The sequence below is a fragment of the Anomalospiza imberbis genome, chromosome 9 (genome assembly GCF_031753505.1).
Source record: "Anomalospiza imberbis isolate Cuckoo-Finch-1a 21T00152 chromosome 9, ASM3175350v1, whole genome shotgun sequence".
NCBI lineage: Eukaryota > Metazoa > Chordata > Aves > Passeriformes > Viduidae > Anomalospiza > Anomalospiza imberbis.
In genome coordinates this window covers 9,006,986-9,021,242 of record NC_089689.1, presented here as the reverse complement: position 1 = coordinate 9,021,242, position 14,257 = coordinate 9,006,986, and the positions used below count along the sequence as shown (strand labels likewise).

Here is a 14,257-nt window from a genome sequence, read left to right as displayed (position 1 = left end):
AAGGTGCTGAGTATCCTGCTCCCAAATCAGTTCAGAGTTAAGGCACAGTTTACCTCCACAGTGGTTTTTTTTTTTCTGAAATATCCTTGGAAAGGTGACACATTGTCAGAAGGATGAGCAAAATACAGAAGTGCAGCTCATCTGGGGCTAAATTCTGGTACCAAAGCCCTGTACTACAGTACATCTCTACTGAAGACTTGTGCAGAGTGAGGTGCTAACCTTTAGAACAGTTTTCAGGTTTTAAAATTAGGCGCTGCTCTTGCAGAAAATCTGTGAATTTGGTCTTTGTGCATGTGCTGTTCTTTTCTCCTCTGCCTTAGAGATGGGGAGAATGAAAGGTTTTTCTACTATTTCTGTCCTTTTCCTGGACATCAGGATAATTGAATGTAAGAGGTTCTAGATGGACATTTGTCAATATATTGCAGTTCTGGAAAAACGGGCACCCTGTTGTCAATGATTTCTAAATAACATTACAAATCCCACTGGAGAAGTTTAAGAAAAATCGAATCATAAACAGTTCCATAAACTCTACCAAATACTTCAGGGATTATATTTTCAGATACAAGAATTAAGTGTTCACTATTCAAAATTGAAAGGGCCAAGTATTTTCCATATATTGCATTTACATATTTATTATAATTTATTTTAAGGAGGTAGTTTGAATAGTTAACAGATTTTCTTACTTGTTGCATATGAAATAACTGAAGCATAAAAATGCTTGCTTTTCTACCATTATCCTCTTGCTGTTTATGCTTATTTGCAATTCATGACAGGATTAAGTATAAAAGCATCAATCCTGGGTGACCCATTCAGATGAACTGCAGATTTTATCCCCAGCTGCAGCAGCAGTGCTCAAAGGAAGCTGCTTAAACTGATTGTAGCCTAAGTTATGTATCACTGAAGGCTGACTTTCCCCCTTGCCCAGTTAATGTTTTTTTAACCTGAAAATAGTCTGCCATTTTGGATTGAGCATCAGCTGGAGAAGAGTGTGATTCTTGCCTGGGGCTCAGATGCCTCCTCCCATTAGCATTCACACCTCAGCCATCATGTGTCTCCAGTAATGGCTGGATCTCTCCAGCCCTCACACAGGAAGGGCTGTGGGACAGCAAGTGAGTGACCTGGTCCCTTCAAAAGAGGCAGCTAAGAGTGATTAATGAAAGGAGTGATATGTAAATTCTTACAGTCAGCAATGGAAATTGCATATACAAAAAGTGCCTCCATTTGTTATAAGAGTGAGTAAACAATAATGCCATTTTTACAAAAGAAATGCCTGCCATGTTACAGATCTCTCAGGCACAAGAAGAATCTGGAAAACTGTATGTGTGTCCTCCTGCTAACACATATCTATATTAATGTGTGTGTATAGCATATGAAGGGAGAAATACAAGATCTAAATTTAGTGATTTGAACAGGGAGATCACTTGGATTGTGTTCCCAGCTCTCTCACTGCAAGCAAGGTATTCACCTTGCCCTTCTCAGCTCAACATTCTCACCTATACAACTGTCATGGGCCTCCTTGCAGGCTCTGAGGCCCAATCTGCATATGTGTTGTAAAACATGCAAAATAACTCGCAAGGAAAAAGCTGAAATTATTTTCATGGGAGAAATTTTCTGTGCATATTTGTAAGGAAGAAAAAGATTCTAAAAGAAGTTTGTTCCTTCACACTTTTATGACTCTGCTGGGCATGACCATACCTTTAAGGATAACTTTAAAGTCAGCAAATGTCTTTGGGAGAGTCTAAACAGATGTCTAAACTCAAACTCAAAGTACAAGTATAAGTGCAGGGAGGACAAATGAGTTTTACAAGGTGAAATGCTGGACTGACCTTGAACATGAAAGAAGAGCCCTTGGTATTAGCACAGGAAAATGTTAGATTCTAAGACTTCACTTGAGAAGCAGAACTAATTAGAGAAGATTAACAGAAATGAGGCATGTAATAGCTGGAATAGGGCATGACTGCAGTTTGAAAGGCTGAATCACTGGACCTCTCATTGAGGTCAAGATTTTAAGAACACTAGACCTTTTTTAAAGGCAAGTGACAAGTTTTACCCTGTGGTAGCTGAACATTCATTACAGAATTCAAGCTCTGTTCTGCACATAGAAGCTTCCTCTGTGTTAAGACTGTTTTCATCCTTGACACCTGGATACATTTCTGAGCACGGGGTCTTATTCAGGGCCACATTCACAATCCTTCTACTTTGCAGAGAGTCCTGAAGAGATAGTAGGTGAGTCTGCACTACACTGGTAACACAGTGGAGACTTCGGTTTTGCTTGGTTGTTATTTTTTTTTTTAATGAATCTAGTAACTGATTTTTTGTTTGTGGGGACTTTTTTTCCCAAAAGGAGTCTGAAATATACATTGCAGTATTTTCCCTCATACTTTCCACTTGGCAATTTTTCCTGTCACTAACCAGATTCCAACAAACTCTAAGGACCTTTTATTACTGAATGGTAAAAAATGTGTTAGCATTGGTGAGACAGCACTTCTCATACACTCCCTAAGTGACTGCTTTGCCAGCACTGTAGTAATGGGCTCAGCTAAAACCCAAGTGCTTCACATGGAACAGAAAGCACTGGAAGGGACTATTGGTGATCATCTAGTCCAAGCCATTGCATCAACTAGAGCAGAAAGCTCAGCACCCATTGCCTATGACTACTTCTCGGAACTTTCTGTAATGATTTAGTACAAATTTCTTATTTTTGGAAAGCCAGGTTTACTGTAAGCATGTGTAACCACATGCCTGTGGTTAATGAAAGTGTTGGTGCTCATCAGGGATTGCAGAAAAGAAGCAGTCACCCATGAAGACCCAGAATTTTTCAGGCTGATTCAGAGCCCTTGCATAAAAGACGTGCAGGTTTAAAAGACAGGAAAATCCATCTCTCAGCTTTCTGGTGTTTGCAGTTATGCTAATAAAATTAAGGAAAAGGTTCCCCTGTCTGTAGAAGGAGGGACACTGTAGGGTATTTTCCTTGGTCCCTGGGCAGAGAGAACACTGAGAGAGACCTGGGAACACAAAGTGCCTGCATGAATCTGTGGGCAATTCCCCAAACAAAATGAAGAATGTTTATGGCTTTAAGGCTGTAGTAGAAGCACTGTAAAAACAGATCTGATTTTGTTCTGCTGTGTGCAGAACATTTCTCCTTTTTTTATTCCTTTCTGTCATTTGTCAGATCATTAGGTCAGTCTGTTTGCTGGAAAAATTTTTATATCCAGATCCTTCAAAGGTGTTCAGTGCCAGTCCTTCCTTCTGCTGTTTAATACCATTAAAGTTTTGCTCCAAACACCTCTCAGACTTGTCACTTCGCTACTGTGGAAAATGGTGGCAATCCCAAGTTGCCCACTTCTTTTTTAGGAAACACAATATTCTTTGAAAATAGCCTTTTGAATGTGAAAATGGCAATTGATTTTAGTAACTTTAATCTTCTTGCACTTTTCCATGCGCTCCAAAACGGGAAGATGTTAGACTAAATTGAATCAGACATGTAAGACATACTCATGAGAAAACAGAACGGATAGTTCTTGTTATATCAAACTGAGGGCATTTTTACAAGGATTGAGGCTTGCAAAATGTTCAGTACCATTAGTATTACAACCTGAATTACAAATGTCAGCTGTATTTAATAAGAGAGAAGGTATGGGTTTAGTTAGAAAAACTGAATTGGTGAGTCCTACAAAATGATGGCCAGATACTTGCTTTTTGCAGCTGCATTGCAGAGGCACCTACTTGCATTCTGCTCCAAATATATATAGAGAGAGATCAAAAAGGCTTGGATTATCGTTCCACAAACACATTTTTCATATTTTCCTACATTTTATGGTAGGAATCAGTGGAGGTTGGCTTTCAGAATTATTTTAAGATTGAACAGAGAAAGAAAGAGCTTACAAGGGCCTTGCATATTTTTCATCCCATTTAATAGCTCTGATGCACTCACTGATATATCAGTGTCATTCCCTGGCTTCTCCTCACTGGCATTACACATTTCTTTTGTTATGCAGCCTCTGTTTGCTTACTTCACAAGATTGGTGCCTCCTCTCTCTGTATCTTATTTATGGGGTTATAAAGGAAATTAAGGGGCTGTTGGAGAACAGCAGGCACAGTTAGGATTTCTTTACACCATGTCAGACCTCTGTAGTGTTTTTGCCATTCTTACAGCCAGCACCCTTCCTGCAACAGGAAGGAGCTGATGCCCAAGGAGCAGCAAGGTGATGTGTATTTGTTCAGACACTCTCTCAGGGGCTCTCTTTCCAGCTGTTGGGAGGGTGGTGAGTTACACTGCAGGCTGTTGACTGCAGATAACAGAGCCTGATCTCTTCTTTCAGCTGTGTGGACACTCACTGTTCAGACTGAGGGATGGTTTGCCATACCAGGAGAGGTACCACCACTGCTTTGGAAGCACCTACAAATTGCCACAAAGCTTGGCTAAACACCTCTGAAGCTACTGCTGTATACAGATCTCTTTTCAAGGCTACATTACTACAGTGAGAGTTTTGGGTTCCCTGCTGTGAGTAATCTGTCAGTGCATGTTACCTAAATTGCAGTTGCTTGGATCCTTGCAGACTGATGACCGTCGATCATTCTGTGTGCTTGCTTTGGCTTCCTGTCAAATTATGTTGTTTTCAAGCTCCTCTAGCTCACATTCAAAGAAGCAAAGAAATGTGTCACAGTCAAATTCAGAGCTAGGGCCCTTCTTGTGGAAGAAAGAGCTAATGAAGTGTTCTGTATCCTGTTGGAAACCCCAACAAGGGAGACTTGAACTGTCAAGGGCAGAGTGTGGCCAGTGTACACTGCCCCTCATGCTGCCTATAAGCCTCCCTGGCCGTCTGGATGTGAATTAGAGCATCTCTGGCCTTTATTTCAGAGGACAGTCAGCCTTTGGTAGCACCACAGTACGGGGACATAGTTGTACCTCTCAGAAACCTCAGCAAAGGAGCTGTCAGGCCATTGTGTCCATGGCTGAGCTCTAAGGGAGGGGTACAAAGTATTGTTTGTTTACTCACAGCCTTGATCTCAATCACTGTGATTGAGTGCACTTTGAAGGAATGTGTCCTGTCTGCAAAGCCCCTGACTAATGCAGATAAAGATGCTTTGTCTGTCTCATTATTCAAGGAAAAGTTTAAGGGACTAGGCTGCCAGTATGCTCAGCCTTGGGCAGGCAAGCAAGAGCAGTAAAAAGAAGGAAGGAGTTTCTCCCCTTGCCCGCCAGCATCCACCCAAGCCACAATTATTCAGGCACAGCATTTCCCAGCACAGAAGGATGCACCAGGCAAGTGCCCTGATCCTTAGCTGCTGGAGAGGGAACACTGGAACGGGTTAGCAGCCCATGCCCCTTTTCTACCCACAGAAATATTTAGCCCTTGAGATATTCTGATTTCTGTCCCCACTGATAAGATTCCAGGCAGGCAGAAGCTTCCCTGACCCTGAAGTTGCAGCAGCCTTGCTTTGTTGATGCCTGGAGAGGGGCGTTTTGCTGGGCCTGGAGGAGCCCTGCAGAGCTGCAGTGGCAGCTGCGTGGTGCCCGCCCAGAGGCCCTGTCAGCTGCAGTCTTTGTCAAAAGATGGAAGCAGCTTCCTGTTGACCCATTTTATGGGTGAGTAAGATATAATCAATATGAAGTAAAGATAAGAATCTCATTGGAAAAGGGTTTATCTGGGCTGTTGGGTTTTTTTTGCTGTTAGCTGGTGTGAGAGGGCTTTCATACGATATAGCACTGGTAATGGCTGGGGAAACAGAGAAGTACAGTGAGAACTGACAAAACGTGTCAGTCCCTAAAACCAACAAATTAATCAGTGGAATCAATCTGGGAAATAATATGTATCACTTATCTCCTTGCTCCAGATGAGTCAATTAGTTTTAAAGGCTTCCCTTAGAAAATGTAAATATCAGGACCTTTTTTCCATTTTTGGGCCACCACAAAGAGCAAAGGGAATACTCAGGTTTGCCTAGAGATTGAGGCATTGTCTAAAAGATTTTCTTAATGTTGGAATATGAATTATAAAAACAAACCCAAAAGTAGAAGTATCCCTGGGAGGTCTTTGGCTGCAAATCCCTGTAGGCAGGATCAAAGGCACTTACATTGCTATTTCTCTAACTTACTTACTAGAGAAAGTAAAGTGACATGAACTAAGACTTATTTATTTCTTTACTGTTTTGTAGCTGGCTGGATATATATATTTAAACCTTGATATTCCATAAAGTAATTTTTGCTGCCATCAAAACAGAATGTTAAACTTCTCTTAGATGAAGCAGAACACCTACTCCAGTGTTAATTTGTTGCACTATATCCAGAATGGCCAGTTAGAACAGTTTCCTAGGAATCTACTGCTATTTGGTTTTGTGCAGTAAGTTCCAGTCTTGCATTGCTTTTTGATATGAAGTGAGAAGCTGGCAAGTTCAGCAGGCAATCCATGTTTTCCATTCCTTTTCAGGTTTCTGACCATGAAAATTTTTATATTGATAATCCACTCCTTAGTTTTATTTTCTTGCATCACACCATCAACATATCAAGTATACTCAAAATGCAAGTAAAAATATAGGTGACTTCACTCCAAAAGCCAGAAATCAAACTACATGATCTCTAGCTTGGGGGTACTTTCTGTTCTCATTGTAATCAGTGCCTTCAGTAGCCAAAGTGCTTATTTTAAGTCTAGGGTACCAAAAAAAAAGAGGTCTTGCTGTCTCAAAGAATGAGAGTAAACTATTTTCTTACTGAAATTTAGGCAACAATTCTGGTTTTGCTGCAACACGGGGGGCTGAGTTCAGGGCTGGCTTTGTTTTGCACAGCACATAATCCTCAGTGGTGCAGAAGGAAAGGGAGCCATCTGCTCTGCCTGCCCCAGAGCTGTTCCTGAGCTGCCCCGAAGCCTCAGTGACACCACAGCCCTTGGGAGAAGTCCCCAACTGTGCCTCTCTGGGGCTCTGTCCCCTGAGACCTTCACAGATCCCCCCAGGGTGGTGCTGAGTGCCCTTGGTCTGAAACACCAGCTGTGAGACAGCAGTCTAGACAATCTCTGGCAGATATTTATCTAACCCATTCATTAAAAAGTTCTGAAATAGTGTCTTAATTGTTAATTGTCCTTCAGTTGGGAAAGTTCACACAAATCTTCCCTGATGTACATGGAATCTGTTATTTTCCAGATCCTGCCCTTCTAGAGGTGACAGGGAGCAACTGATCTCATCACCATCCTTGATTGCCATTCTCGTTTGTGGAGGTAAGACTGTAATGATGTCTTCCCTCAGGCTTCTCTTCCTGTGACCCTTTCTCAGAGGGCACATCTTTCTAAATGTCTTCCTATTTTTGCTGTCCCTTTCCAGCATTTTCCTAATTGCCTCTCTCTTGCTCACAGCAGCACTCAAAACTGGATAGAGCCAGTACTGAACAGTGGTTTGATTGCTCTCCTGTGTCTTACAAGTCATTTTACTGTCAACACACAACAGCAAAATATTTGCCTTTCCCTGTAACTTTTCAGTGGGGAAGTGCCCAATTTAGCCATCAAAATTTGAGCACTCTCTAAACAGCACTGGGTTTTTTCTTTTTTTTTTTTTTTTTTTTTGAGCTTCCTCTAACAGAGAGGAAAAGGTGTGGAGATTTGCACAAGGAAAAGACTCCCTAGTGCTTTAGGTTTGTTAAAGTAACAGGGAGAACAAAAAACTGGTGAGAGAGAGAGATAGACAGGCAAGCAAACTTTGTGTGGGGACACCTTTGAAAGGTTTATGTATATATTAAAACATTAGGTTTCTATCCTCTGCTTGTATTAAATTAACTTTCCAGCCTCAGTTTCTCCAGTCGATTATCATGGATACAGGATAACATACACCAGTGTTTCAAGATCTGTGTGAGGTTTCTGCTGCTGGTTAAGCAGGAATGATAAAACACCTGTTTGCACATGCTCATTTCTTGCCCCTCAGACTCTTTCCTGATAGGTCATTAGCCACAAACAACCTGCTTAGAGTGATTGATCTGTGTCCTTGCTGCAGAATTCCCTTTTGGTCCCGTGACTGTGAATAGATCATTCAGTGGCTTGTCCTGTATTGCCAAATTCACTGTCATTTGAGGGGTAAATTTTTGAAGAAGCTGATATCTTGCACTGTAATTACTGAGTGACAAAATGGGATGTGAGGGAATGTTTAATCTCCAGAGTTTCTTAGTGGTGACATTTCCCAAGTTAGAGAGCACACAGCAGGGAGGGGTCTGTAACCTGTTATCCTTACTCTGCTCTTGGAATGGTAGGTGTAGCACCCTAAGGATGCCTTGTAAGAGTTTGAACTGAGTGGCTCAAGTACAGTTGTGGCTGGGATGTTCTTAATGTCACTTTTACACATTTATCTTGCAGAAGTTACTGCCTTTTTCTTAAGTTACAGGGCTACTAGCTTTCATTCTTAAGATTTAGTTTCATTCAAGAGATGGAGATGTTATCCATAATAAAATATATGCATGAAAAGTGAAAAAAATCCTAACCCAGCACAACTGTGTCTAGAAGCTGCTGCTTTTAACTTACTGGAGATGATGGCAGACATCTGAAGGATGTTTCATTTTTGCTGTGCTCCAGATGCCATGTGTAACATCTAGGAGGGAGGCAGGGCTGCAGGGCTGCTGGTGCTCAGAGTGCTGAGCGCAGCTCTGACAGGCTCAGCTCCAGGGAGGGCTAATGAGGAGCTGCCGAATGGGCTGTGAACTCATCAAACCACACTAACAAGACTTTGCTGGAAAGCTCCTTACATCAGCCGGGTGTGCATGAGGGATGAGCAGTGTGAGCAAAACCACAAATCTCTTTATAAGCAGAGCTTTATGCCTAACACAGTAATTAAGCAGTAATTAGAAGTTTTGTAAGTAACGGGAATAGTTGTGTGAAATTAAGAGTTCTTGTCCACGGGGAAAAATTGCATAGTGCCAGCATCTCAGAGGGGTAGAAAAAGGCTGCAAGTACAGCTCAGATATTTTGCTCACATTAACAGCAATCCCAAATTAATTTCCATTCTTATTTATGAACATTTGAACAATTAATGAAGCACTGATTTTGAAGTAAATAATACATTTTTTCAGCTCTGCTGAAAGGTCACTAAAATGGAGAAAAATAGAATCACAGAATGGTTTGGGTTAGAAAGGACCTTAAAGATCATCTAGTTTGAACACCCCTACTGTGGGCAGGGACAACTGCCACTAGACCAGGCCTTGAACCCTTTCAGAAATGGGGCATCCACAGCTTATATGGGCAATAGTTTTTGACCATAAAATATTCATCTGTATTTTTCCCAAAAGGAAGACAATTCTGCAGTAGTGATAGGTAATCCATTCTAAAGCTTGCTAAAAAAATCAGTACTTGAATGTTGAATGAAAAGATTTTGAACTTGACTTCAGACAGAATCACTTTCAAATCTGATGTGTAAATATACCTGTATTTATCAGAATTTCTTTTCCTCTATTTCATAAGCAACTCCCTGCCCACGGTTTCATGCTTGTAATTTGTGTTAGACAATAGGATGCTAGCAATGAATCATCAGTGTTGTTCTGGACTTGGGACAGGCTTCCTGTCACCTGTTGTACATAATGATTCTTGGTCCCTCCTCACACAGAGCTGGGCATCTCTGGATGCCCCCAGATTAATTTTCTGTGAGTAGTTCATTTGGTGTGATTTGTAGAAACAAATGATGTTCACAAAATGCCAGACAAACCCAACTTGTATTGAATGCTTGCATACGGAGTTCATGGCTGCTAATTGCTATTTATTTTCTAAATTGTTTAGAATAAATAGTTATAAAGAACATTGTGCCTTTAAGCAGGACCTAAGATTAGAATCCTTTGAGAGAAGACAAATCCAGTAAACTGATTTTAAAAACATAATGAGTGCTACAACTTCTATAAATATCATCAATCACCTCTGTTCCATTTTATCCTCAGCTTTTCTGTCTTGGTCTTTCTCAGCTTTAATTTTTAAGTAGGGAAGCAACTGGAGTCAGTTCTGCTTCTACTTCTGTCTTATCTGTTTACAGCTATGTTTTTATTAACAGAAACTGTTAGCAGTTTCAAATGGGGTACAAGCTTTCTAAAGAGAAAACACCTCTCAAGATTAAATACACAGCACTGACAGATAGAGGTAGGTTCCTGAGCCTGATTCTGGTTCCCAAAGCAGCTGCTCCATCCTGGGATATCAATTTGTATCACACTGTGGCAACAGCCACAGTTCTACCTGAGAAAGTTCTCCAAGACTGAAAAGCCCCTTGCTTGAGACTGGCCATATGGCCATACCCAGAGAACACCATGCCACATCCGAGATGTCATCCCAATTAAGTGGGCTAAGGACTTTCCCATTTCATAAAATGACACACAATTACTTTCCTTGCCTTTGGCATCCTGCATTGAGCAAAGCTCACCCGAGGTGAAAGCCAAAACTTGTATTTATCTTCTTTCTTTAAACTGAGTCCTGAGGGATTTTTTCTTGTTTTCATTCTAGCAATGGTTTCTTTCTGCATTATGTTCTTCATGTGACCTTCTTAATTTATAAGAACTTAACTTTTAATTCCTGTTCCCAAAGCTTTCGTATTTTGTTCTGATTTGCCTGCCTCATGGAAAAATGAAATTTTCTTAATTAACACTACTACTATTACTTTTCTTTACTTAGATTGAAGACTCTGTCTTAGAGACTCTCTGTTCCTCCTACAGGATGTAGACTGAAAATTGCTTTGTGAAAGTTAAAGGTCCAGTCTCTCTCTTATTTTTTTTAGGGTATGTCCTGTTGTGAGTTAATTTAGAAAAAGCACTTTGGTTTCCCTGATTCACATTAGTACATCCCCAAAAAGAAAATGACTAGCATAAAATGATGTTTCTATGACATTCTGTATTTTTCTTATATTTTCACGTGTGGGATTTTTTCTTTCAGTGCTGGTTGATTCAACTGCATCTGTTTGTTTTTTAGTCTTTAATTTATGTTGGGCTGTAAACTGTCCAAGTAACAATTGGAGTGATGCAGCAACAGAAGGTGACCCAGATTACAAAACACTGAACGCTAATGCCAAGTCTTCTTGTTTAATGGCAGCTGCTCAAAGCTTTGTGTTATTGCTATTCACATGCAACAGACACAAATCAAACAGCCTCCTCAGGCACACATCCTGCAGATCTTCATTTTAAACATGTTCAAGAGCTGCTGCTTTTCACACACACACAGCAGCCTCACCAGCTGAGGCCATTTAGCCTCCTTGGCTTGTATTTGCTCCCAGCCATCTGACACAATTACCAAGGAAACCCATTGTGACTTCTTCTATTTTGCACACTTCTGTTTATGTGGAAGTTTGCCGAGAACATTTTTTCTCTATAAAAGTAGTTGGACTTTCATGCTCCCTCATAATGGACATATTTTATAACACCAAATACATCACAGTTCTCTAATAACTTCTTTCTCTAGAGGCTGTAGTTTAAAATGTGTATATACTAAAGCAATACTATGGAAAAATGTAACACGAACAGTTTAAGCAAAGGATAAATTAGTCTAGATTTAAATCAGAAAGGTTTAGAATTACTGAATGAATGGTATCAAAAACAGACTTTAAAGTATAGGTACAGTTTTAGCAAAATAATTTATTACTGTACCTTGAATATGCGAAGCAGCAAAATGCTTTTGTTCGTTATTAAAAAAAAATAAAAAAAGTCGAAGTCGAGTTCATACAACTTAGTTTCATGGACCAAATTTTTTTGGCATCTCCATCAAATTTTTAAAGCCTTCTGACAACACAAGCTTTTTGCTAGAAGTGCATGTCTAACCATCTCCCCAGAGGACATGTCAGAACAATAAGAAAAAGTGCAAATCTTACTTTTTAAATGGATGAGCAGCAAAAAACTGAGGTAGAAGATGAGTAGAGAGTTAATTCTTGAATGAGCCATATTCATCTTGATAGGACATCCTCTGCCGAGTTGCCTGTTGTCCAAAGGGCTGGTGCTGATCCTCACTGCTTTCTCCTGATGTCTGAAGCGAAGGGCACACCCGGGGCACCCGGCCCCCTACGAGCCATCTCTGCCCGTGCCCCTCCTCAGCCTGCTCCCCGCAGACCTGCAGCCTTCGATTCAAGACGCAGTTGTGCTTCTTAAGGTTTTACTTCGGCAGGTCCGAGTGATTTTTCAAACCCGGTGCAGATTTGTGTGGGAGCTGGACTGGAGTCTCTCCCCGACCGTGCTGGGGGATGAATAGTGTGCTCTGCCTGCTCTGCTCTCCCTGCTGTGCCTGCTCTTCCCTGCCCTGCCCTGCCCTGCCCTGCCCTGCCCTGCCCTGCCCTGCTCTTCCCTGCCCCGCTCTGCTCTTCCCTGCCCCGCTCTGCTCTTCCCTGCCCCGCTCTGCTCTTCCCTGCCCTGCCCTGCTCTTCCCTGCCCTGCCCCGCTCTGCCTGCCCCGCAGCGCAGCCACGGCACAGCCGCCCGGAGTGCCCGAACCTCAGCGCTCTTATCTCCACCAAAGCCCGCCACACGGCTCTCCTAATCCATAGTGCAAACACTTGACTTTTCCTTGCACAGCCGGCTCACAAACACTTTTCTGCTTTCTGAATTGTTTCTGTTATAGTACACCGTTAGCACGTGAAGTGAAAAGATGAAACATCCACATTCTCAGTCTTTTTAGCTAGTGAGATGTTAGCCCGCTTTCTTCCTCGGTATTATTTTTTTGTCTGGTTGGTGTTGTTTACACTGGAGTGACTAAAAAGCACGCTCCTACCAGCTGGCACAGGACCTCTGATTGTGTTACAATCTTGAACTGCTCATGGGGGAAGCAGTCACTTACAGAAGCAGGAGGTGTCACAGCAGGATGGATAAGAGGAGGGGATGGCAGCAGGGCATGGACTCCATTTGGTTTAGCCAGGGCTGGTATTAAACAGCTGATATGAAGTGCCATCAGCCTGCCTGTACTGGGGAGCCTTCCCCAGCTGCCCCTTTGGCTCCACACCCCCCTGCACGCACAGGCAATGTCTGTTTGTGCCCAGTGCCTCGTCTGTGCATACAGCTTTGTTCACAGATGAAAGCCTGGTCCTGCCCCAGCAGAAGGGAAGGTCAGGGCACACAGGAGCAGCCCCAGGAGCTGTACTCATGCCATGATCCAGTACAAACTCTGGCCCTCTGACACCTCACACACCCGGTCTGTGTGTCCACAGCAGTGAGTGCCACAGCACCATTCTGGCTCTGAGGCCAAGACAGAGACGAGCTGCCTGTTTGGCAGTGAATCTCCTCCTCCTACCACCTTCATCTCTACCAGTCCTCCTGGTCCTTGGCTCTTGGCACTTACCCTCCTTGCCTCAGTGAAAATCCAGGCATTCCCAAGCCTGGGAACAGCCTGAAAAATCTGCTTGTTCATTGCTACGTTATGGTACTGTCAAACAGGTTACACTCAATACATTTGGTACTGTGTTTGTCCTCCCCACTTCAGCAGGATGTTAATCCCCAGTTCAGGAAGCCTTTGATACTGAGTTTTATTTTACATGTACACTTAATTGAACAAAGTACAAACTGAAAGTCAAGTATATGCTGAAGGCCTCAGATGAGTAGGGAGCAGACTGTTGATGCCAACATTAATTCACTAAAGGTGTTTAATTATAAATTAAAGGTAGATACTTTCACATCACTCATTAAGCTCATTGAACTGATTAATTTTAAAATTTCTCCTGCAGCAAAGCTCCTCCTTCTTTCTCATGTCATTTATGTGTAGCTGCGCTCACTGCTGACCCTGTGGCACACCTTTCCAGACCCTCTCTCCCTTCTCCTGGCACCAGCAGTCCAAGCAGCTCTATCATCTGCTTCGCAGGAAGCCTCCACCCTCCCACTCCCCCGAGCCCCCTACTCTGCTCACCAGTTCTGACTTCTCTGATGGATTTCCCAGGCTGGATTTCCTGGCCAAGTGTCTTGGGCTATGAGCATTATGATGAATGGGGGTCCTAGTGGAAAGTACTTAGATAACTATCAAATTATATATAATTAAATGGCTAATTGTAGTTTTCAGCTCTTTCACTTTTTGTAATCCTCTTTCTTTTATATTTACATTTGTAGTTGTTTGGATGTTTTCTTCTCCTTGCCATCTGTCTACTTTGTTTCTGTTTGAAATTATGCAATAAGATATATAATCATTACAACGTGAGCATGAAAATACCACTGTCATCAGGGAATTCTTTTGTCAGGCTAAATTATGCAGTTTAGCTCAGTGCTGATTGCCTGCTTTAAGTGCATTATTATTTAAATTTGTCAGCATGTAACTTACTTAGAACAACAGTATTTTCTGGATTCATATTCT

General features: G+C 42.0%; 1 protein-coding gene and 1 long non-coding RNA gene across 3 annotated transcripts in view; one reads left to right on the top strand and one right to left on the bottom strand.

Moving 5' to 3' along the window:
- The window catches only part of CRB1 (crumbs cell polarity complex component 1), a 94,561-nt gene extending 82,398 nt beyond the window's left edge, over nt 1–12,163 (bottom strand). For both annotated transcript variants that reach the window (XM_068199582.1, XM_068199583.1), the window contains exon 1: nt 11,806–12,163. In XM_068199582.1, coding sequence (XP_068055683.1) covers nt 11,806–11,881 — 76 coding nt within the window. In that variant the 5' untranslated portion in view covers nt 11,882–12,163. The remainder of the gene's footprint in view (nt 1–11,805) is intronic.
- The window catches only part of LOC137479240 (uncharacterized), a 33,838-nt gene that overhangs the window by 14,382 nt on the left and 5,199 nt on the right, over nt 1–14,257 (top strand). Inside the window, exon 8 of the long non-coding RNA XR_011002074.1 lies at nt 7,138–7,211. This is a non-coding gene — a long non-coding RNA (uncharacterized lncRNA). The remainder of the gene's footprint in view (nt 1–7,137; nt 7,212–14,257) is intronic.